This window comes from Carassius gibelio, chromosome B17 (assembly GCF_023724105.1).
Source record: "Carassius gibelio isolate Cgi1373 ecotype wild population from Czech Republic chromosome B17, carGib1.2-hapl.c, whole genome shotgun sequence".
Taxonomy (NCBI): Eukaryota; Metazoa; Chordata; class Actinopteri; order Cypriniformes; family Cyprinidae; genus Carassius; species Carassius gibelio.
Genome location: NC_068412.1, coordinates 999133 through 1023202, shown reverse-complemented (window position 1 = coordinate 1023202; position 24070 = coordinate 999133). Strand labels below are relative to the sequence as shown.

The window sequence follows — 24070 nt, the reverse complement described above, 5'->3', positions numbered from 1 at the left end:
ACAATTAAAAATATTCGGTAAAATCAATGAATTAAGTAAATGTATTTAAAACATTTAAGTAGATCTAAATAACTACAGATAAAAAGGTGATTCAAATATTTGATTTACATAGTCCTCATGTCTTTAACACCAGGCTCTACTCTTCAACCAGATGGCAACATAACAGAAAACCTTATAAATCTCAGCATAAAACAGAACATTAAACACTAACAGATCTCATCCTATAATAATCTATTGCAAAAATAAGAGGAATATCATGATTAAAGATTTGGGAATATTGATATGGAATAATTATTGCACTAAAAAAATTTAGTTCTCAAAAGTCATCAGTATAATTTCTCCTTTCTCAAATATTTTGAATGAAACTGATCAAAAATAATATAATCTGTTTGTCAAATACAAGTTTCTTTTGGCTAAAACAATAACAACTAAATAATAGATGCATATTTTAGAAAACTTAAAACTGGTATGTTTAATTTGTCATTTAGAGATTTTTTAAGGTAGTTATTTATTATTGTGATGTTTACAAAGCCACTGGATTATTTTTTAAAGTGCACTTGCATATCTATGAGTGAAATTTTAGCTCAATTAGTAAGTAAAACCACTGTAATGTTTGCAGTAGTGTTTACACAATGACTCCAAAGCTAACAAGGCATTACAGGTACATTAAGACATAAAGGTATTAAATCCCATTAAGGTATTAAGTTCCCATGCTTCAATAGCAATCTTGCCCCTGATGGTGCCACCCATCTGTGTAGAGGCGAAACAGTAGTTGGCATCCATTACACAGTACGATGCATCCATAATGATGACTTGTCATCAATGCCTATCATATGTTGCCAGAAAAGTCATAAGCTTTGCACTTGGGGCGTGAAGTCATGATAGCAGCGTGGTGATGTCCTCATTTTTTGCGCTTGTTTGATCCTGTCTGAAAAGTGTTAACACACCAGGGTGCTCACGAGTCAATGTGAGTAATTGCTATCTCATCAGTGAAGAGATGGCAATGGGGCATGTTACGTAAAGTTTGGTCATACTCATTCTAGCACCTGAGAACATGACTTGTCCTACAATAAATGCAAGCTGTCCTACAATAAAATCACCTGAATTAATAATAATAATAATAATAATAATAATAATAATAATAATAATAATAATAATAATAATAATAATAATAAAAACAATCCATTACTAAAATACATGTTGTAATTCTCAGAATGGAACAAAGGAAACAAAACAGAGCAAGAGCATGACACAGACATGTATCACAGAATAATGATTAAAACAACTGTCTATTTTTAGCAATACTACTAATAATAGATCAGCTCAGTTGTTATTACTATCATGAAAGACAGACAGAAGAATGTGACAAGAAAAACAACACTTCCCCTGGCCTTAAAAGTGGGATCAGATGTAATTTTGATATATCAATTTTGTAGGGGCCATTCACAGAATAAGTTGAGAATGTCTCTGATCTTTTTTAATGCAGGTTGAAAAAGGTCTGAAAATGAATTTTCACACATTTACACACATGCATAACCTATAAAAATAAGGTCATGGTATGACTTCATGATCAGTAGATGACCTTTAGTGATACAGGACCATGTGATGTGACTATTTAAATCATTTTGTTTTCTGACTGAAGAGCAGTATCTTGACTTCAGCAACATTTGAGCTCACACTCACACGTAGATAATAAAAAAAAAAAAAAAAAAAAAAAAAAAATATATATATATATATATATATATATATATATATATATATATATATATATATATATATATATATATATATAAAGTGTCATTACATTTAGGGATAAAAATATGCAAAATGGGGAATTATTTTGCATTTAGGACATGAATTAACATTTGGGGTTGTGTCCAATTGCCTGAGGGATTTTATGAAGATAAAAAGGACATAATAACGAATATTAGAGACACACAGGAAAAACATGATATATATTCAGCTGAACAAGCATTTAATCAGGGCGGCTCATGGGTTCTTTAAGATCAATTCAATTAGGTCAACTGTAATATTTTTCAGGGTTAGGCTTTGTCCACCCTTCTTTAATACTTTCCATTCAGAATTCCTCCCTTGTCAAAAAATAAATAAAATAAAATAATAATAATAAGCTCATTGTACCTATAAAAAAATGTCCTTCAAACCAGCAATTATCTCGTAACCATAAGATGATGTGTTTCCTGCTTATCTTCATACTATACTATTTTTTGCATGATTTAAAGCATTTGTGCTATTATTTTTGAGTGTGCGCATATTTCAAAGCATCCAACTGCTATAAAAAATAAATAAATAATAGAATAAAACATTTCTTAAATATCTTAATTTCATACTGAAAAGTAATAATTCAACAAAAAATGTAAAGGTTTCTTCTGTGGAATACAACAGGACCAACAAATTTATAAATAGTCAAATAGACCGTGTACTGTTTTCTAAGTTCTTTAAACTGACTATAATTAAAATCGTTATGAAATGAGAATCAACCCAATACCATAGCTCTGAAATGTCATTCGGATGTGCACATATTTTAAATGGCATAAAGGCATGCTACATTTAACACTGATGGCAAAAACCTGTGGTTTTTGTGTGTCTTGTAACCATCCATGACATATTTGAACATGCACACTGGCGAGATAAGATGCCTCCTTATGAACAGAGTGTAATTACTGATATATTGTGACACATTTATGAATGACTGCAGCATAACAGTGAAAATCATGAAAGGGACCACTGTGGTAAACCTATTCTAAATAATCCTATTTTTGAAAGATTATGAATAATAATTTTGAATGAATTGTTTATTAAGTCTCATCAATGCAAAATGCAATTGATTAACTGAATTCTAAATTCAAAATAATTTATTATTGTATTTACTGAAAATAAATGCGTTTTCACATTTAAGTTCGATAATTGAATAACAACAACAAATCACTTGACAACCCCAGTCAAAGATACATAACAGGAATCATATTTTTAATTCAAGGGGTGCTATAATAAGCAATAACCTACGAATGCATGATTCAATGATCCCACTCAACTTGTCATAAATGAAGATGTTTGAAATGTGTATCTATTCCAAGTAATTAATAAATAACTAAAATAATTATTATTAATTAATTATTTATTTAGAATTATTTTAAAAAAGGTGTGTGGGTGCCTTTCCTCTATCTAATAAATATTCGCTAAACATTTTCCTTTCTTGTTCATTGGAAGAAGGAAGGCCACACAGGTTTTTCATGACTTAAGGCTGACCTTTAACCCGGTTTTACCCTAATCTACATCCCTAATTTGTAATTTTCTTAAGAAACAGCAAAGATATGATCAGAATCTGAGGGAGTGTTATCTGTCATTGAAAGTGTCACATGATGCAATACAGCTCTTAGAGAGTAACTTCCCGTTTCACGATTTTCCTTGTTTCAAATGACGACTGGTTTAACTACATACCTAAGAGTGCAAAGTGATTGCCTGTCCTCTAAATCAAAAAATAAGCAGCATAGTCACAGAAGAATGACTTTATTCTCAGACAAGATGCTAATTTTCCTTGATCTTGGACATATGATGCAGCTACAGAGATGTCTTCCTCTCAACCCTGTGCTTACAGTAAATTACTGTCGTGTTTCCATTTTCCAAATGACTATGGTGTACAGGTCTCTCTTTCCAGTATCTTATCGCTAACAGCTTACATGGCACCTTTACAGCTCACAGATTTCCTGTGGTTTATTCAAAGCAGTCTCAGCTTCGAAAAAGATCCCCTTTCCTCCTCACAGGAGGATATATATATATATATATATATATATATATATATATTTTTTTTTTTAAATACCGCTAACACGGTCTGTCTTTCTCTCGTCTTGAATGTGTATGCGCATGTTGGGTTCACGCAGATAGTGCTGTGTGAGCCTACCCCTCCGCTGTGCCCTCTGTTCAGTCAGTCGTTGATTCTCGGATTAATTAACCTTGATTAATTAATCTAATTAGTTAACACATTGCGCAAATGAAACAACTGTTAGCTCAAACACAGGGAGGGAGGGAGGGAGGGAGGGAGGAGAGGAAGACAAATGGTAGAAAAAATAAGCATTTGCTGTAATTGCTTATGGCAAAAACAGTTGTGAAGGTCAAGATTCCCTCTTTTCTGTCAGTAAATGTGCTTTTGGGTACAGCAGAGGTTTCAACAAACAGCAAGACCTAGGCAGACTTTATTAGAGACTTTATTAGAGAGGCATTTTAAAATTGGTTTGAGCTAGATCTGTGCGGCTGGTAAAAATCTGACAGAGTAGCATCTACAGAACTATAAAACACTCCACACAACTTGCTTAAACTTTCTGTCATGCTAGCAGAATTGATTCCCCTCTTTCCCCCCTAAAATCATTACAGAAATGTAAAAAAAAAATAAAAAAAAATCTGCTGATTAGTTTCATTAAAGGGGTCATATGATGCAATTAATATTTTTCTTTTCCTTTATAATGTTACAAGCTCTTGGTGCATGAAGAAGATCTGTAAAGTTGCAAAGACTAAAGTCTAAAATCCAAAGAGATATTCTTTATCAAAGTTAAGACTCTGCCACTCCCCCCAAAACGGCTCATTCAAACCCCCCCATAAAATATATATGCATATTTTTTTTTTTTTTTTTTACATTAAAGCATGTCAAAATATTCTGTTACACCAAATACACAAAATAATGATCTTTAAAAAAAGCATCATATGACCCCTTTAATAGTTTCATACTGCTACAAAAGTAAAACAGAAAGAAAATGACTTAAATGGAATATGTGGCTGTAGAATTCCACAGAATACCACAAAGTTTAAAACATCCTCTGCACGTTGCATATTAGATTATTATTATTAATTTTTTTGTAATGTGAAATTTTTATAATTATTATTATTATTTATCAATGATCGTGTTGTACTGCCAACTTTTACTATTTAAATCAATGGCCCTTAAGATTAGCATTGGAAATGTGAAGTGTGGAGTGTGGGCCTAGTCATTTCCATGGGTAATTCTGACAGAACTTTAAAGTGCTAGTTCACCTGAGAATGAAAATTTGTCCATGTTCTACTCACCCTCGGAGCATCCTAGGTTTATTTGACTTTCCTCTTTCAGCACAATCCAATCGAAGTTATATAAAACATTGTCCTTGCTTTTTCAAGACTTTCAGTGTGGGTAAGCGGGTGTTTGTTGTCAACTGTTCAGAAGATGTGAAATAAAATGCGTGTATCTGTAATAAAACATCCCTCACATGGCTCCAGGGGGTGAAAAAAGGCCCCCTGTAGTGAATCCATGCGTTTTTGTAAGATGAATATCCAGATTTCAAATGTAATAAACACTTTTTTTCCTAACTTCTGCTGACTGTGGGATGTGGAAGACATGCAGGCGGAAGATGGAAGACGTATGCGTCATGTTTGCGCGCCTCTGGGAAATGTAGGAGCAAAGGAAACAAAGTTTCCTTAATTTAGCAAAGGAAAACCAGTCTCCTCTTGGCTTATTTCTAAATACTCAATTTTTCTTTACAAATCCTCATTCTGTGCTTCTAATTCGTGACCAGCATTTTGTTTTGTTCTCTCTCCGCACTCGTTTATTACGTTTGAAATCTGGATATTTATCTTACAAAAATGCATGGATTCGCTTACAGGGGGCCTTTTCCCCGGAGCGGTGGGAGGGATGTTTTACTACAGATACGCACATTTTATTTCACATCTTCTGAACAGTAGAAAAGAAACACCTGCTTACTCCCACTGAAAGGCTTGGAAGAGCGAGGACAATTTTATTTTTTATAAAACTTTGATTGGATTATTCTGAAAGAGGAAAGTCACATACACCTCGGGTGCTTCCTAGGGTGAGTAGAAGTCAGAAGGCTGTTGTTGTGTTTTTCATATGCTCGGAAGGCTGTTTCACAGAGCACTCTCTTGCAGTGTTGCCATGTCCACTTATAATAACAATTATGGGCTAGTGTTCAGGCTTGGCTCATAAAGCAATCAAGTTTATGGAATCATTGGTAGGTATGGGTTGTGATATTTTGGTCTTATTTTCAAAATAAAATATTTGGATTAATTTCAGTTTTTTTATGGGCTTGTTCTTTTTATTTAGTTTAATTTGTTATTTTTAGCAAGATCTGGCAACAATAAGGAGTCAAGGTTCGAAATAAGCACAAAAATTTGAACTGACAATCTAATTTAGCTGCAATGTGTTGGTGTTTTACTACTCTCGCGTAGGGAATCTATGGCAGCTTTCATTGGCCAAGGCCTGACCATGAGGCCATTTGACCACAACAACAGACCACAGTGTAAAACTTTTGGACATATTTAAAAAATTCTGTGCCGCAAACTTTTAATATCTCACATACTTTTGAAAATCCAGTGTTTAGTTGATGCACTCGTCACAGTTGTAAACACTATAGGCTTTCTTCTTTCGTGAGGGGTTTTGGCGCCACAGCATCTTTGTCTCCATGCGGAATGTTCCGGAAGTCAATCCGATGATGACTTCAACACTCCTGAAGTGTTTCCACTGCCAAAAGTGTTCATTTCAACTTTTTAAGATTTGCTAAAATGGAGGTATGTTTTTTTTTATTTTTTTTATTTTGTTGTTACAAACTATCTTTTAAGTTATCCCTATTAACAAACTACAGAACTACTGTTCTACCATGCTATTATGTTTTTACATAAGTAAGATTTTGGGGGATATTATGCCAAACAACAATAATGCATCACATATGCAAGTTTACAAGCCCTGTGATCAGCAAAAACTACGGCTGCATCCAAAAGCATGTCTCGCTGCCGTATGAGGCAATGATTTTGCAGGCAGCGTTTTTGCACAGATAGGCTTCTATAGGCTATTGGATAGGCTTCTGAGGCAGCGTAATGGTTTAATGCTCTACAACAAAACAGAATGAGTTTTGGTGATAACTAAACAAATATTTAATTACTATAATACTAATTTCTCATTAGAAAATAACATCAAAAGTGCAAAACTTAAGTCAGACTGTTGTAATATCTACACTACTTCAAACTGAATGCCACCCAGAGTGTGGGAGCACCATTCTTTTCTAGGGGCTATAACAGAATGGATGGGCCATCATTAGCTGATGCAGCCCTTTACAGTGATAATAGCGAGTTTACACGCTAAGACCAGAGATTCAGCTGTGTCTGCTTGTATTTGTGGGGGGCTGAAGTCTGTGAATTTCAAGTTCAGAGCCTCATGGAGACAGAATGCGGGCAGGTCTCTTTTTGATGTTTCATGCTGTTTTTTATCACTCTCTCACTCACTGCCTATACAAAACAGCACGGCAGCCAGATGTTTATCCAAAAGATACATGTGATAATGTCTTACCACAATGCCCTCTTAATGAGAATCACATGCAAACTATTGGGTTAGGGATACTAAGGCAAGTATAGGCTTTCCTATCATTGATACCAAGGTTTAACCCGAAGTATTAAGATTTGCACCCATCTCATGGACAATTTAAGTGTTATTATAACCAATTTAGCTAGCACTGTTTATGACTGAGCACTAATAACAACTGAGCAAGAAATCAGCATATTAGAATGATTTCTGAAGGATCATTGTGGCGAGTGGGGCGGGGCCGAGAGGCGTGGGAACGAGGAGTGAGGCCAGGTGTAGTGATTGGAGATGAGTTGCACCTGCGCCCCACCACCGGTATCGAGTCCCACGTAGGAGATGGAAGGATATAAAACTGGAGTGACTATAGTGAAGGACGAGAGAGGACCAGGCCTGGGCCATTATGTTATGGTTTGCTTTTTATTTATGCGCACCGGTCGTCCGTGAGGGGCTGGTGCGCTGTTTTGTGTTTATTTTGAATATTAAAGTAATTTTTGATTGACCGCCGGTTCCCGCCTCCTTCTTCCCGATGATTACAAAGGTTATATCGTTACAATCATGTGCACTGAAGACTGAGGTAATCAGCTCAGCAGAAAAACTCAGCTTTACCACTACAGGAACAAATACAATTTGTAAAAATCAATTAAAATAGAAAACACTTCCTTTAAAGTGTTTCGCAGTATTATTGTTTTTACTGTATTTGTGATCAAACAAATGCAGCCCTGGTGGACACAAAAAAAAAAACAATTTAAAAAAACAGTAGTGCACCCACACTTAAAGAGCTTAGTGTTTACACTGGATGCAAAACAACATGGTATGACAGGTTTAATAAGTAAAATTATGGGTACTTTGTTGTATCTTATAATAGGGATATTAAAATTGCCTGAACAAGAAAACATTAAGTATGGGATTAAATCAAAACCTTTCACAGGGCAAGTGTCTGATGGGTGTGCACTGGGTTCAGTTGTCTGACTTGGGTTATTATGTCCAAAAAGTTTAATTTAGTGTGATTACTGTCATGAAATTATGAGACAAGACACATGACAAAGCAAATGAGACAATATCAATAAATATGCTTGATTAAGTCCAAAGGATTAACTTTAACACCTAGTAATAATGAATCGCTTATGTATGACCTGGCTTCAATACTGTAGTAATCAATATACTGTAGTAGATATAGTCAACATTTATGAAGGCAACTGAGTGTAATCACAATAATCACAGACTATTAAAACATTAATTGCCTATAAAGGTGTGGATAATGCAGCTAGATCCCTGTAATGACACAAAAGTATCCTTCATTTTAAAAGTATGATCACCTGGCACTTGACTCGTTCTTTACTGTGACGGCTGGCAGCCAACACGTCTACACATCTCTATGATTTTGCAACCACATACGCACACTTGTGACTCACACCGGATGTGTAAATGTGGAGTCAGCAAAAATGCTGTTCCTTTCCTGTATTACGGGTAAAGTTTTTGGCATACCACCAAAGATTGGACTGCCAAGATAAAACCTATGTACTAAAACTCACAGAAACGCTTTCAATATCTGCAGAAAACCATACGACAATAAATCAATAAAAGCAGTAGTAACTTAGTAATAGTTAACTTAAATATAACATTTCTGTTGTAATATATATTAACCCTCATCAATTTGTTCACCTTTGTGTGTTTTTCATGAAACCAAAAAAGAATATTAAGCATAAGGCCCTGGCTGCTCTTTTATATATTTGCCACTGGACCACAAAACCAGTCTTAAAGGAAAATGACAAAAATTTTCCATATTTCACTATGTTCTTCCTTCAACTTAAACGAGTTGATATGTACCTCTCCCATCTCAATGCGTGCACGTAATCACTGTAGCGCTCAGCGCCACTATGTTAATGTTTAGCTTAGCACCATTAATTCCTTAAGATCCAAAAAGGGATGAATTTAGAAGCCACCAAACACTTCCATATTTTCCCTATTTAAAGACAGTTACATGAGTATTTCAAGTGAAGTCAAGTCTGCTTTATTGTAAATTCTTTCACATGTACAGTACATACATACAGAGAATCGAAACTGCATTACTCTCAGACCCCCGGTGCATACAGGTAACACAAACGGTAGAACCTAAAAATCTAGATCAAATATAAAATATAAGATACAACTATACAGTAAGGGAATGTACCCGTTACACAAGTAAGTATGGTGACGGGTAAGTATAGTGGATAAAAATGTATGGTGTAAGAGCACTTCGCAACACTTCGACATCGGCACAGTAATATCATCACTCCTGAGAATAGTGCAAGCATGCAGGGAGGGGGGGAGTTTTCAGGAGTGATGATATTACTGCGCCAAGGTTGAAGTGTCATAATTTTTTATCCGCTTAGAAAATTGCCACATTTTATTTTGTGCCGCCATACTTATTCATGTAACTGTCTTCAAACAGAGAAAAAAATGAAGTGTTTGGTGGCTTCTAAATTTATACCTGTTTGGATCTTAAGGAATGAATGGTGCTAAGCTAAATGCTAACACAGTGGCACTGCACACTACATCAATTAAGTGCATGCACTGAGACGGGAGAGGTACGTATCAACTCGTCTAAGTTGAGGGAAGACCTTAGTGAAATATGGAAAAACTGTGGCGTTTTCCTTTAAGTAGCCAACGATACATCATATGGGTGAAAAATAATTTTTCCTTTATGCCAAAAATCATTAGGATATTAAGTAAAGATTATGTTTATGAACATATTTTGTCAATTTTTCTACCGTAAATATATCAAAACTTAATTTTTGATTAGTAACATGCGTTGCAAGGACTTAATATGAACAATATCTTAAGATCTTTACTCAATATTTTTATTTTTTTGCATCCACAAATTCAAATTGTTTTTTTTTTATCGTTGTATCTCGGCCAAATATTGTCATATCCTAACAAACCATACATCAACTGAAAGCTTATTTATTTTTGAAAAGACCCTTATGACTGGTTTTGTGGTCCAATGTCACATATAACAATAGCATGGACTGGGGTGAGTTAAGTATTGGTTGTATATTGAAGCACCACAGAAGTGAACTAATTGCCCAAAGGGGATTAATAAAGATATACACTAAACTAAACTAAACTAAACTTCATGGAGAGACTTCATGGGCCAAAATCTTTACTTATGTACTTGACTCCTATTCAGCAGACTGCTCAGATCCATTGTCTTTTCAACCAATTTGAATCTTGTTTGTGAACTTCTCCTATGACATTTTATTTTGATCCTCAGACCCAGCCCAACCTATAATTTGGCCTCTTAAACAGCAGCCTGATTGTTTGTCGGAGTGATGGGCTTAGCTGCTCTTTTCAGTTCTTCATCGCCTGTTGCATTAAAGATCTTCAAACCAGCAATTATCTTTCTTTTGTCCCGTTTTTTTTTTTTTTTTTAACTCGTCACTCTGAATAAAAGTGATGCTAATGTCAGGGCTATCTCAGCTAAACATATAGGAGTGGCATTCTTGAAGGTTCACAGGCTTTTGCAGATTTGCTTTATTGCTATAAAAATGCTCAGGTGAACATTATGAATGTCAAGAAAAAGAAAAAGCAAGTAATTATTGACGCACATCATGCCAAAGATTTTATACATTAAAGTGAGTGAGATGGATTTTTACTTCTTTTTAAGAAAATAAAAGTCATACATGCCCATGCAAAAATCTTCCAAAGGTTTGTGGGTGTTTTTGCATGTTTCTTCACAGTTGCTTGGGTGTTCTCTCCTACATGCTATGACATTCTGTTCCTTCCCTACTGACGTTATTTACTTATGCACAAACAAATATCCATTATATACGTATATAATATAGATATAGATAAAGTATTCACATATACTACATGACTGGCTGTACAACAGTAGACAAAGCTAATGAATGCTACAAAACCAAAGTCAAAGCTAACAAATCTGAACCCAGAGATCAAACAAGCCCTAGAGATCCAGAAGAGAGGTGTTCAGCAGTTTATTTCCCCTCTTACAGATGTCTGCTCTGGTTTCTGATGGCCAAGCAATAGTGGAGAAACAGTTTCAGAAGGAACCTGCAATTACTTCAAAGCTCTTAAGATTCCTTGGGCTTGAGTCAGTGTTTACTGTTAGAGTGCTCAATCCGCCTGCAAATTACGACTACTGGTGTTGGCATGAAATGCTCTGCAGTCACGCACAAATCTGGGAGTGTCTCAAACGGGTACAGTGTGCCATATAGAAGGATCTGCTTTGATCACGCAGGTGCACAGTGTAATGTCTAGATATTTTCTCTGGCTTGTTTTTCTTTCTCTAGGACTATTCGTAAACAATATTATTTGGCATCTATACCACATTATTTGGCAACGTGAAAGAAAAGCGGAGTAAAAACACAGATATTATTGGGATGTTGATCAAGTAAACATTTGGATATGATTTCCGAGTTCCCAAAAGCCATTAAAGGTATATCACTTTTCAAGTAATACCTTTTTCTTAACAAACATCACTGCCTAAAATAGCATGCAAGAGTGGAATAAATTATTTTGATTGGTTGAAAGACATTTAAAGTTTTTGATTAGATATGAAGTTTCAATATTACATCGCAATGTTCTTTTTGAACTTCTAAACAACATTTTGGACTTTCAATCAATCAGTAATCATTTCTTTACTTAATTTAGCCAGTTATTATCTGGACACAATTAACTGACACACTGGCATATATTTTTGTAGACATAGGAAGAAAGTACACAAGCCCGATGGATAGGCGCCAGTTGAAGCAACTTGACTGTTGGGCAGTTAATTATACTCTGAATGTCATCTTAATGAAGGGGTTTACAGTCATAGTCGTTGATGTCATACCACAGTCTCCTCCATAACACTCTTGTCAGATCCATTTGTCCATGTTTGCACAGCAATAGAAGGCGTTAAGGATTTTTTTTTTTTTTTTTTTGAGCGAGCAAGTGAGTGAGTTAGGGGACATGGAGTGCCAATGAGATTATGAGTGTTCTTGAGGTGGAATGGCACTGCATTTCTGTCATCACATGACTCAACATACTGTGTTGGGCAAACAGTTCTCCAAAAACATTGCAGCAAAACTCTACCTTTTTTCAAAGGAACACAAGCAAGTCCTACAGTGGCATGCTTTCTCAAAGCAAAAAGGAACTTTCCAAAACAATCTCTGCTTATGTGTTGCTCAGTTCTCAGATTCCAAATTGTGCATAATCCCAGAAACAGTCACTAAATGGCTATATTTTTAACAACATCATCTCAGCAGAAATGAAGTTCTTGACGTGACCTCTTCAGTCAGTCTGACATATCTTGACAGCGGTGCTAATACATGAGAGGATAGAGACTCCACATGCAGCACAGCACAGATAAACAAACAAGCAGCCAAAAGCTCGCTGCTGGTGCTGGCATAAAGCTGAATGGTGGGTGTAGGCCGCTGTTAAAGGGGCTTTATGTCACTCTGCTCTCTCCTAATCGGAGCTTTGCTGGAGTGGGGAGCGCCGGTCGGAGGAGACGTCAGGTGCTCAGATTGATACGCCTCTGAGGCGCTGAGAGATCACTGACAGGATGTGGGCACTCAGGATGTGTTTCAAGTGTCTCAGAAAAAAATTCTGACAAATGAACAGAATGAGAAATGGACCAAGAGAATAAACAAGGGCAAATAAATGTCTTAATGTGTCCAACCTGGCATTCAAAACGCTGTGGCATCATACAAACATCTATTTAAGGTTTAAAATGCAGCTATGTGTGCCAATGAGATGTCACTGTAGTTGTGGCTACTTAGGGACAGAGCAATAGAAAACAATTATGACAGACAAAAAATAAAAACATGGATAACGATAGCTTTTATTGTCTGTTGCTTTATACAACCGGTGTAGGAATTTGTGTTTACAGTCAGTGTTTGATTTAGATTGCACTACTACAAAAATGAAGAATGTTACTCAAGTATGTGCTTCATTTGGATTTTTTGGTATTCATGGTTAAACACTAGTAGTTACATACATCGTATTAGACAATATTTAAACATTTTTGGAATAAGCGGATAACATTGTTCACCTGGCCAAATGATTTGCGATGTTTTGGTGCATCCTAAAAAAATAGCCTTGCAATTTTTATATGAAATGCTGTTCATTTGTATATGAACAGATTATATATGTATTCTAAGCAACAGATGACAGATGAGCTAGAAAATTATTCCATGTTATTCCTACAAAATAAATAAAAATGTAAAATGAATATAAAGCCTTTCCTTGTACTTGACATGCACAAGAAAATGAGTCAATTAAATTCATAGACGTTATAACACAGCATGCTGCATATGAATCATAAAACCCATTATAGGAGCACATTTGATGTCAGTTGGGCAGCACAGTGCTTATGATTTCACAGTTTGACTGCTACAGTAAATCTACTACTCTCTTACATATTAATAATTAATTCATCAATATGAATTAAATAAATAATATTAATAAATTATGCTATTCAGGGCTGATGAAATCGAATGCCTCATGGTGAAGTTTGTACATGGTTGCTGAGAAGAGCTTCTAAATCTACCAGATTATTAAGATTATTCTAGTGTTCCTGAAGCTCAATTGGTAGAGCATTGCATTTTCAAGCAAGGTTGGGGGTTCGATTCCCTGGGAACACATGATAGGTAAAAATTGATAGCCTGAATGCACTGTAAGTCGCTTCAGATAAAAGCGACTGCTTAAATGCATAAATTTAGTTTTTGAATTTTAATTTTAAATCCTAAGGGTTACATCACCCTAGGGATTTTGGTGTGATTGTGTGAAAGCACCACCTGAAGACTGGGTCTGTGGTATAATTCATAAACAATTCATAAACAGTTTGCATCTTTGCATGCTCCGGGCACAGTTATCATAGTGTAATGTGTTTCATGAAACTCTTTTCTGCTAAATAAATTGCCTTTCGGAGAGCAGCTTGCATTCTTCACATCCCTCGCAATAATACCACTAGTTTAATGTAATAAGATCTAGTCAGTGAACCTATCCTGGAACAACCAAGGCCAACTAAAACAAGATTGGCAGTTTGGCAACACTGCAGACACACTATGCTGTGACATGAAACATCTGTTCTAGATACTGCACATAACAGTGTAAAATCAAAAACTGAAATTAAACTTATTATGAACTGCAATGCCATCAATAATGCAAAATTATTAACATACACAGACCGGTTAAGAAAAATGACAATTTTATAAAAGTATTAACAACAGAAGAGCAATTTACTAGACATATTTCTTACTGGGTTACATTTGGTTATCATTTACCAAGTGACACATGAAATTGGGCCAACATGCTGTACTATAGATATAACAGAGTTGGATTGGATGCCCAGTTTTTTAAATCAACAATCAATGATATAGAAATAATTTTCTCCCAGAGTAAAACTTACGTCATCCACCAGAAAAATTGTGTTTTATATAAAATAATAATAATAATAATAATAATAATAATAATAATAATAAAGTGTACCAAAGATAAGTGTAAAGATAATTTTTAAAATTTTATTTAATAACAAACCTAAAACTAGTTTTTACCTGATTGACATTATATAAATATATAAATTGTGTAATAATACATAATTTGTCTTATAATAACCTTATAGTCCGATCTATCAAGGAAGCTACATCTACACCAATGGAAAAACTAATTTCCTTGGTGCTCCACCTTAGATTCATAATCCACACATTTAGTTCTCAAGGTTTTAATGTCCAAGCCACACCTGAATATATCCAAAGTTGGCCTAAATGTTAATAGTGTGCAACACCCTTTACTCGGACAATAACCTTCAGAAAAAACATGGATTTCCAGACTGCACTACCGAACATATTGACCTGTTTAGATACAATGCAAATATGATGTAATCATAAATTAAATTACACTCTGTAAGGTCTATGAGGACAACATGTTAAACAAACTTAGAAATATCTTTGTAATCTATGCCTATAACAGAGAATGTGACGCCAACCAGTGCCCATGTCAAGAAAATTCATGGTCTAATTCAATGTGTGCTTAATGCAGCAGGGGGTTTCTATGGCACTGACGTTGAACCCGATTCATTAAACCACAAGCCTTCAATCATGTTTCAAATGTCTATCTCCTTTCTTTCTGTTTCACAGCCCCTTACATTTCTCTTGGATATGGTCAATGCTTATCCTAGTTTAAAAGCAAACCATGCCCAGGGCTGTTGAACAAATGTGCATGGACAGTGTTTATTAACTTGAGACTAATGATATTGATCTTGTATGCCTCTCATGTGCCAAGGTAAAGAGAAAAACAAATCACAGAGAGGGGAAAAACATTTCCCCTGCCATTTTTTATATGTGTTAATTGAAATAATAATCAAGATTTTAATTGGCACAGACAGCCTTGAAATTAATTGTTGGATAAGAGTTAAATCATGATAAGGTTACATTTCTTATTATTTTTCATCTTTTTTTTTTTTTTTTTAAAGGAAAACACAAAACACTTTATATGTAAAATATTTGTCAGAAACGTCTTAAGATCTAATTGAAGCATTGAAAGAAAGAATGGGAATAAGGGAATAAGGGAAGAGAACATTAAAATGAGGGTGTCTCCTGCATAAATGAGGCTGGGGAATGGAGGAGAGCTGAAAGGCACAAACCTCAGCGCCAGCTTTACCCTGGACGCACTCTGGTGACTGCCGCCGCTGATGTTAAGAGCGCACTCAAATCAAGAAGGAAAATTACTCAGAAAACAATTAGAGTAAAGCTAATTGGCCAACTACTTAAGTTGAAGTGGCATGAGGAAGGGCGGGAAGGCTGATGAATATAATGTGGCAGTCTGAATGTACAGTAGAGAGCAGATGTACTGGAAAAAAGCAGCAGAGAATCAGCACATTCAACAAGTCAATTGAAATAATGTAATAACATATAAAGCAAAATACATCTAGGTGATAAAGCAAAGATTCCATGGTTGATGACTCCAGACAATCTCATTAAGGTGATCCCCAGTATACACCCACTGAAGCAGCTCATCCTTGTCTCAGGATCATTAACTTTCAAATGTTTTTTAAACAGAACCAACCAAAACATACATATTAGAAAGAATATGAACTGTTAATCGTTAACAGTGGGATTTAATAAAAATAAAGTGTTAATGCCATTCTGTGTTTAATGTCGTCTGTTTTAAAGCAGTTGGGTAATTCATTCATTGTTTTGCTTAAATAAAGACCTACTTTGAGAGTGTGTTGATAAACACGTTTATATTGTTTTACTTTCAGTGTGCCAAGTTTAACATGGCAAGAACAGACCTAGAAATGAATCTGGGTGCCACGATAACTTCACATGTTATTTAACATAACATTGCTGTTGATCTATGTATTTAAAATCACTTAAATATGGCACTGTACACTGAGTGTCAATTGGTAGGTTTGCTATAGAAAAGCTAAAACATGCAAATAAGTGTGACTGACCAAATCGACTGGCTCAGTTTGACCCACCCCGAGCTCAAATGTCAACCTACACCCATGGTGTAGCATCAGATGGGTTATATTTTGCATGTGAATAAGCTTTTTGGTTTCACTCTTGACATGAACAAACCTGTCATCTGTGATTTGTTGTGCCTTTCATTTTATTCCTGGTGTGAATAGGCCTGTCGTCAGTGATTCGTTTTGCTTTTCATTTCACTCTTGGTGTGAATAGGCCTGGAGACAGTGTTTTTGAACCTGATTTTAAAATAAACATGTTTACAATGTAAGCATAACATACAAGTTGTAATTACAAGATTTGTTGCACTGTGTTGCTGTTTTTTATGCTTTTCAATAAGCAGCCCTTGGAGATACTAAAACCATGATAGCAACAGACCTCTGTGTTTAGCTCTCACTTTAATTCTTTCCCTTTTATTTTTAATTAAAACAACCACTTACTCCACTATAGTGACTTTATTCACCAGCAACAGATTGGCCCTTTAACAACAGCCAAAAAGAATCTTGTAGATCTGGCACGTGACTCGCCAGAGTTGTCTAAAATAATCAATGGCAGTGGCGGAGGTATCCCTGAGGGCCAACGGAGCAATCCCCCTCCTCACCCACTGCACAGGAAGTCAGGTCTCAGCTTGCAGCCCGCACGGCTCCAGTGGAATGAGACTGATCAGGCTTGTCACGAACACAGAGCCTCAGCTTGCTTCACTGATGGCTGCACAAACTAGGACAGCTGACATTTAGAGCTAAACGGGTACCATGCTAAACTGAGCAACAAAAGAGCAATGAACAGTAAGGGACTCTTGTTTTGTTATGTAGCCTAAAATGAGCTTGAATATTTAAATTGATTGAAATCAGAGCATTCCTGTTAGCACAGTTAAATATTTTTGGAAGAGTTAGGGCTCCTACTTTGAGCTCCCACAGTAGATCCAAAAGTCTAGCAATAGTATGTCTTGGGTTTTGTCCTTCCCAGGAATGAATCCACTCATACCTGGTAGGATTGTTTCACTAGAACATTGCCATTGTCCTCTATTTCTTGCCACCAATGCAGACTGCTCTCATGACAAGCCCTCAGTTCCCTAAGGGACACAAGTGGATTTGCAAAGGTAAACATGTCCAGGGTGCTCAGATAAAGCCAGCGAGATGGCACACTCCAGGCAACTATCATGCTACACGACACCATTTCAACTGATGTCTGGGAGGCAAACCTGGAGAGGAGGGGACGTCATGCGAGATTTGATGAAGATTTAAACAGTCAAAAAGTCATCTAGTAGCAGCTTGTTTAAGGAGTTATAAAAAGGCAGTGATGTTTGGTTAAGAATTCACTTAATGATAGGTACTCAACAGAAAGAAAATGGAGTGAAGTTAACTACTGTACATCGTCCTTTCTCCATTGCCAGCAAGTGTCTCTCTCCACCTTTATAAGCCCCTTTCACACTGCCATTCCGGCAAATACACGGGTAAAGTGTTCCGGCAATTGTTCCCGGGTCGCTAGATTTTGCACTTTCACACTGCCAGTGATTACCCGCGATATTTGCGTGCTTTCACACAAAACCCGTAAAGATCCTGTAACGACACGTGACATCAGGGCGTGACGTTTCAACATACGAGTCGAAAACGTTAGGCACGTTATACTTTCACTGACGCAAGTGAACGATCTCGGTGTCAGCGCAGAAAGTGAGGAACTAACTGATCTCTGCTTCATTACAGTTTGCACATATATTCATCGTGATTGTTGATCTTCCTTCAAAACAGCCGGTAAAAGATTGCATTAGATTGGCATTAGATCTGGTTTTCGTTCACACAGCGCTCGTCCCGGGTTGAACCCGGCAATGTTACTAGGTCCCCGACCCGGGTTCAATGTCGGAATCAATCCACGGGACGTGGTTGCTTTCACACAGAAGGTGACCCGGCAATGTTCTGGCAATATGCCGGGTCGGACGTGCAGTGTGAAAGGGGCTATAGTGTGATGAAAGCCAATGACCACATTTACATTCACCAAGGTCCATTTACCAGTTGAGCCAGGTGTGTCCTGCTCCTGAAGGGCCAACGTCCTGTAGTGTTTAGCTTTAACCTGACTCAACACACTTGCCTGTAAGATTCCAGTAATCCTGAAGACCATTTAAAAAAACAAAAAAAAACGTAATTTTGTGTTTAATTATGACTAAAGCTAAACTCTGCAGCATACTGACCCTCCCGGCTACATTTTCTCAAATAGCTTGACCTTCTACAACTTTAGGCTTCTAGTATCAATTGTCTTAATTTGGACATTCACAGATATCAATGAATATCTACACACTAAAGTATTTTTTTCAACAGGCAACTAAATATAGCTTTGATCAATGGTTATTTCAGACAATGGTTCAAATCAAACGTTTTATTAGTACGCAAGTACGCAAGTATGCAAGTACGCAAGATCATTGCAATGGATATATCTTCAAAATTCCGATTGATAGATTTCTAGTAATCAAAATAATGATTATATACTCTCTTTCTGATATAGTTTGTTCTTTGCTAAAGGGTAAACAGAAGTTTGAAATAGCTGAGTAATAGTATATCGTTTTGAACATTCCAAAGCAGGAACAGGCGAGTATTTAACTATGTGCTGCAAGCTATCCTTTCAGAAACACAACTAACACACAAAATTATGACAGTGATGAGAAAAGCAGTTAAAACAGCATCTGACCATAGATATGTGGACATGGTTGACCCAATATGTATTTTGGCACTCCAGTTCATGTACATGACCTTTACTGTCTGACCTCAACAGACGGCGTGAAGAAAGTAATTTAATTATGATTGCATTATAATTGCATTATGGTCCACTGGGAGTGAACTGTACATGTCAATGCATAAGTGTAGTGTACTGCTGAGGGACTAAACACTGAGATGGTGATGCTGATGATGGCTGCTATTTTCCGTATGTTTACCATCATTTCGGCTCTCTTGGGGAGGACAAACATGGCTCCGACTGGAAAAGGCCATAGAGCAAGGGCCTCCTGAGGCCGTACACACCCTCTCACGCACACATGGGCACAAACATACACACAGTGGTGAGGCAGAAATGTGGAAACAGAAAAGAAAAAAAGGGGGGAGGGCAAGACACAGGGTGACTGGAAGGAGAGGCGAGAGAGAGAGGGCCTGCAGACACAACACGGCTCAGAGTTGATTGGGAGTGACAGGCTGCTGATTAGTCAACTCGCAGCCTACACACGCACAAACAAGAGCAGAGAAATGAACGCTCGCACAAGAGCGACCTATTCTTAAATGCAATTTTACATGTAACGTTTTGTGAAGACATTTTCATGCACTGATAAACAGATAAACATCCTTTCTCTGAACAAATCAAAGATATGGGGGTTTATGATCTTCCTGAGAATGTGTATTGATGTAAATGTCTTACTTTGAGAAGATAGATGGGAATGTTGTTAAAATCCACAGGGAGTTTCAGAAGGAATCGAGCAGAAAACTCCCCCGTCTAGAAGAAGAAAAAAAAAACCATCAAAAAGCACACACACATTCTGTAACATTCCTCACACAGTAACCTATTTGTTAAAGGAATAATTCTCTCATTGTTTCTCCTCCTCATGTTGTACCAAACCCACCTGACTTTCTTTCTGCCATGGATCTCAAAAGTTGAGCAATTCTGAAGAATCTCCCTGATCGCTCTTTTCCATTAAATTAAAATGAAAGGGGATAGAGGCTTTAAAGATTAATAAAAGCAGCAAAAGCCACATTAAATACACTGCTGTCCCTGTAATGGACCAGCAATGTGTCTGAGATCCTAGGACAGGCTACAGCATCTGTGAAATCCTACACAGGACAAGCGGTTTGGAAAATGGATAGATGGACGGAAGACATACAACAGACTTTCCTATTACGAAATTATATTACAAAGTCAGAGTCATCACAGATTATCCAGTCAAATAAGCACACAAATTTACCCAATAGCCTACAGACTATTCATAGAGCTTGTAGGCTACATTGTGAATAGTAGGTTTATTTAGAGCATTGGTAATCTGGATTTGGTAATCTAAAAAAGATCTGGACCAAGGTGATCTTGCTAGGAAAACCTTGCACTAAAGTAAAATGTATAAGCAAAATATGCCTTTAACAGCCAACTACCGGATCAGTAAGTGAGAAGAACCAATTTGTGAAGGAATCATTTAAATTTACATTTAATTAAAAAAACAAATCTGAGTCGCACAATGCACTTCACAGCTGTAAATGATTTTGTTTCATAAATGATGAACTTTCAACTCTTAACTAACTGAATCAACTGAACTAAACTGAGCTGAAAAATGACACTATTGTATTTTGCGGAGCTGCTTCACTGCTGAAACTGAATTTGTGTTATAATTGATTAATTTTGTAACAAAAATAATAAATTTCCAGTGTATTAATTTAAAGTTTTTTTATTATTATTATTATAATCTGCATTGTATAAGGTGCTTTATAAATAAATGTAACATGACTTAACTGCTGTCATTGCAAATTATTCATTTACTAATCAGAAATCACTACTTTTGTGTTAATAATACCTTGGGTTGATATCTTGTTTTTCAGTGAATCAAGGCTTAAATTAGTCTTGTTTGGCACACAAATCCTTTAATTATATATCTGTTAAAGGAACTACTTTTTTTTTTTTTTTTTTACATTGTATTGTATGTCCCTCAAGGTGGTGTGTGTATATAGGCATGGTTGGGTCAGTACCCTCAATGTACTGATGCATTTGGCAAGCCACTACTGTCAAGGTATAATTTTGATTCAATTTAAAATTGAAGTGAAGTTCATATTTAGCAACATGTGACAGTGTAATGCTGTGCTCCAAGAGTATTCACTTCAAATTCTCTTCAAATGTTCTCTAGAGTAAGTAGGCCATGGCCATATTCACTTTCGAGTGTAATTCGATGGATAACTCCTTGTTTACATTCATATAATATACATAACTTGGGTTACATAATTTGAATGTTACACAAACATTTCCTAATCACAGTTTGTTATCCCACAGACCACAGTTCACCACATCCCTTTAAAGATTGAAGCCCATGAAGCAACATACTCACACCCACAGCCCATCCCACTACACTCTTTCCCAAAAATATGACCATATTACGGAACCCTCTGTGTGCCCGTTTGTGAGGGAGAGTTTGTTCGTTTTTGACCAGTTGTGCAATTCTATTTGCACTTTATCGAGAACCCACTGTCCTGTGATTGGGCCAAAATATAGTGTGCAATTTTAACAGAAGAACATGTACATAAAGTTGTGCAGTTACTATGAATAAAACACTTAATTTCAAGTTGTTACAATAAGTTTGTCTCTGTAACTCCAGTTAGCACTGTGTAAAAGTGTCAGCAGCTAAATAACAAATCTGTAGTTGTAACTAGAGAATTAGAAAGGTGAACTTTAAAACTGGAATTAAATGAAGCAGAGAGTTATTACCACTTTTAGTTCATGAAATTTCATTAAGAGAAGGTCAGTTTACTGGAAGTGGAGTTGACCCAGTGCTATGAATATATCCTTTATAAAAAGTAGGCGATGTGATGTTTTATATATTAAACATCCATCTAATGTCTATTTTGATAATTTAGTGAATTGAATAGTTTAATTTTATACATCCAGGATGAATCCCTGCTTTTGGTCTGAGACACAGGGATAGGGTCCAGCATCCCCTTGACCCTACATAGGACAAGTGGTTTGGAGAATGGATGGATGCATAAATAGATGTGTTTATCAAAATCTCAATGAACGGAAACATTTGACTATTATGTTAAAAGAAGTATATGGTGAAGCAGAACTGGTAGCCAGCTGTTCTTGAGGCCAGCGTAAATCTTCATACTGCGCCCATAGTTGGGGTCATGTTGAACGGAAACATTTGACTATTAACTAAATGTTGAACGGAAACATTTGACTATTATGTTAAAAGAAGTATATGGTGAAGCAGAACTGGTACCCAGCTGTTCTTGAGGCCAGCGTAAATCTCCATACTGCGCCCATAGTTGGGGTCATTGAGCAGGCTGTCATATTCGAAGAGCAGGCGGGAGCTGTCACGAAGCCGCTGGCACTGGTACTGATGGTACTGCTGCAACAGCTCTTTCACCAGCTGCAGGAGACACTCCGGTTTACCCGCATCCCATGACACCAAGTGCTGCCGGAGGAGAGAGAGTGAAAGGGAGTGGGAGTCAGCATTTTATCACACACACAAAAAAAGAAAAAAAAGTAAATTGGGAAAACAGAAACATCTAGTACTTTTTAGCTTTCAGTTGTATTTTTTATTTCATGAAGCAAAAAAAAAAGAAAAAGAAAAGACATATTTCAGATTCTCATTAAGGCTATTTAAAGGGGTCATATGACGTTGCTAAAAATATATATTTTTGTGTATTTGGTGTAATGCAATGTGTTTAACCAATTTAGGGTAAACAAAAAATAAATAAATAATAATAAAAATATTAAAAACTAAACAAAATAAACACACATTATTTTCTACATAATGTACAAACCCGATTCCAAAAAAGTTGGGACACTGTACAAATTGTGAGTAAAAAAAGGAATGGAATAATTTACAAATCTCATGAACTTACATTTTATTCACAATAGAATGTTGAAAATGGGACATTTTGAAATGTCACGCCAAATACTGGCTCATTTTGGATTTCATGAGAGCTACACATTCCAAAAAAGTTGGGACAGGCAGCAATAAGAGGCCAGAAAAGTTAAATGTAAATATACAGCTGGAGGTCCAATTTGCAACTTATTAAGTCAATTGGCAACATGATTGCGTATAAAAAGAGCCTCTCAGAGTGGCAGTGTCTCTCAGAAGTCAAGATGAGCAGAGGGTCACCAATTCCCCCAATGCTGTGGCGAAAAATACTGGCGCAATATCAGAAAGGAGTTTCTCAGAGAAAAATCGCAAAGAGTTTGATGTCGCATCGATTTTTACAAAGCTCATTGTTCTGAAAAGCGTGTACGCTGATTGGCCAGCTATCCAGTGCATTTTGATTGGCTGAATGCCTCAAGCGTGTGACGGAAATGCCCCTTACCACACTGTGATGCCGTGATTTGTGATCGGAGAAACGACAAACAACAAGTGCTACAAAACCTGCGTTTGAATCAGTGGCAAGTTCCTCATTTTACAGAAACGGACACCAGCATTGTAGGTTACTCTCACAGGAAACAGTCCTCGTCCTACATAAAATGTGCTGCACATATCTGAATATTTGGGCTGAACATGTTCCGGAACAGTGCTGTAAATACAACTTAACCACTAATTTCTAGT

At 36.4% G+C, this 24070-nt stretch overlaps 1 protein-coding gene across 1 annotated transcript in view; it reads right to left on the bottom strand.

Annotated features, from left to right (window-relative positions):
• babam2 (BRISC and BRCA1 A complex member 2) overlaps positions 1-24070 on the bottom strand; it is a 69888-nt gene that overhangs the window by 18770 nt on the left and 27048 nt on the right. Inside the window, exons 5-6 of the mRNA XM_052579866.1 lie at positions 22748-22942; positions 20197-20271 (exon numbers count right to left, since the gene is read on the bottom strand). Coding sequence (XP_052435826.1) covers positions 20197-20271; positions 22748-22942 — 270 coding nt within the window. The remainder of the gene's footprint in view (positions 1-20196; positions 20272-22747; positions 22943-24070) is intronic.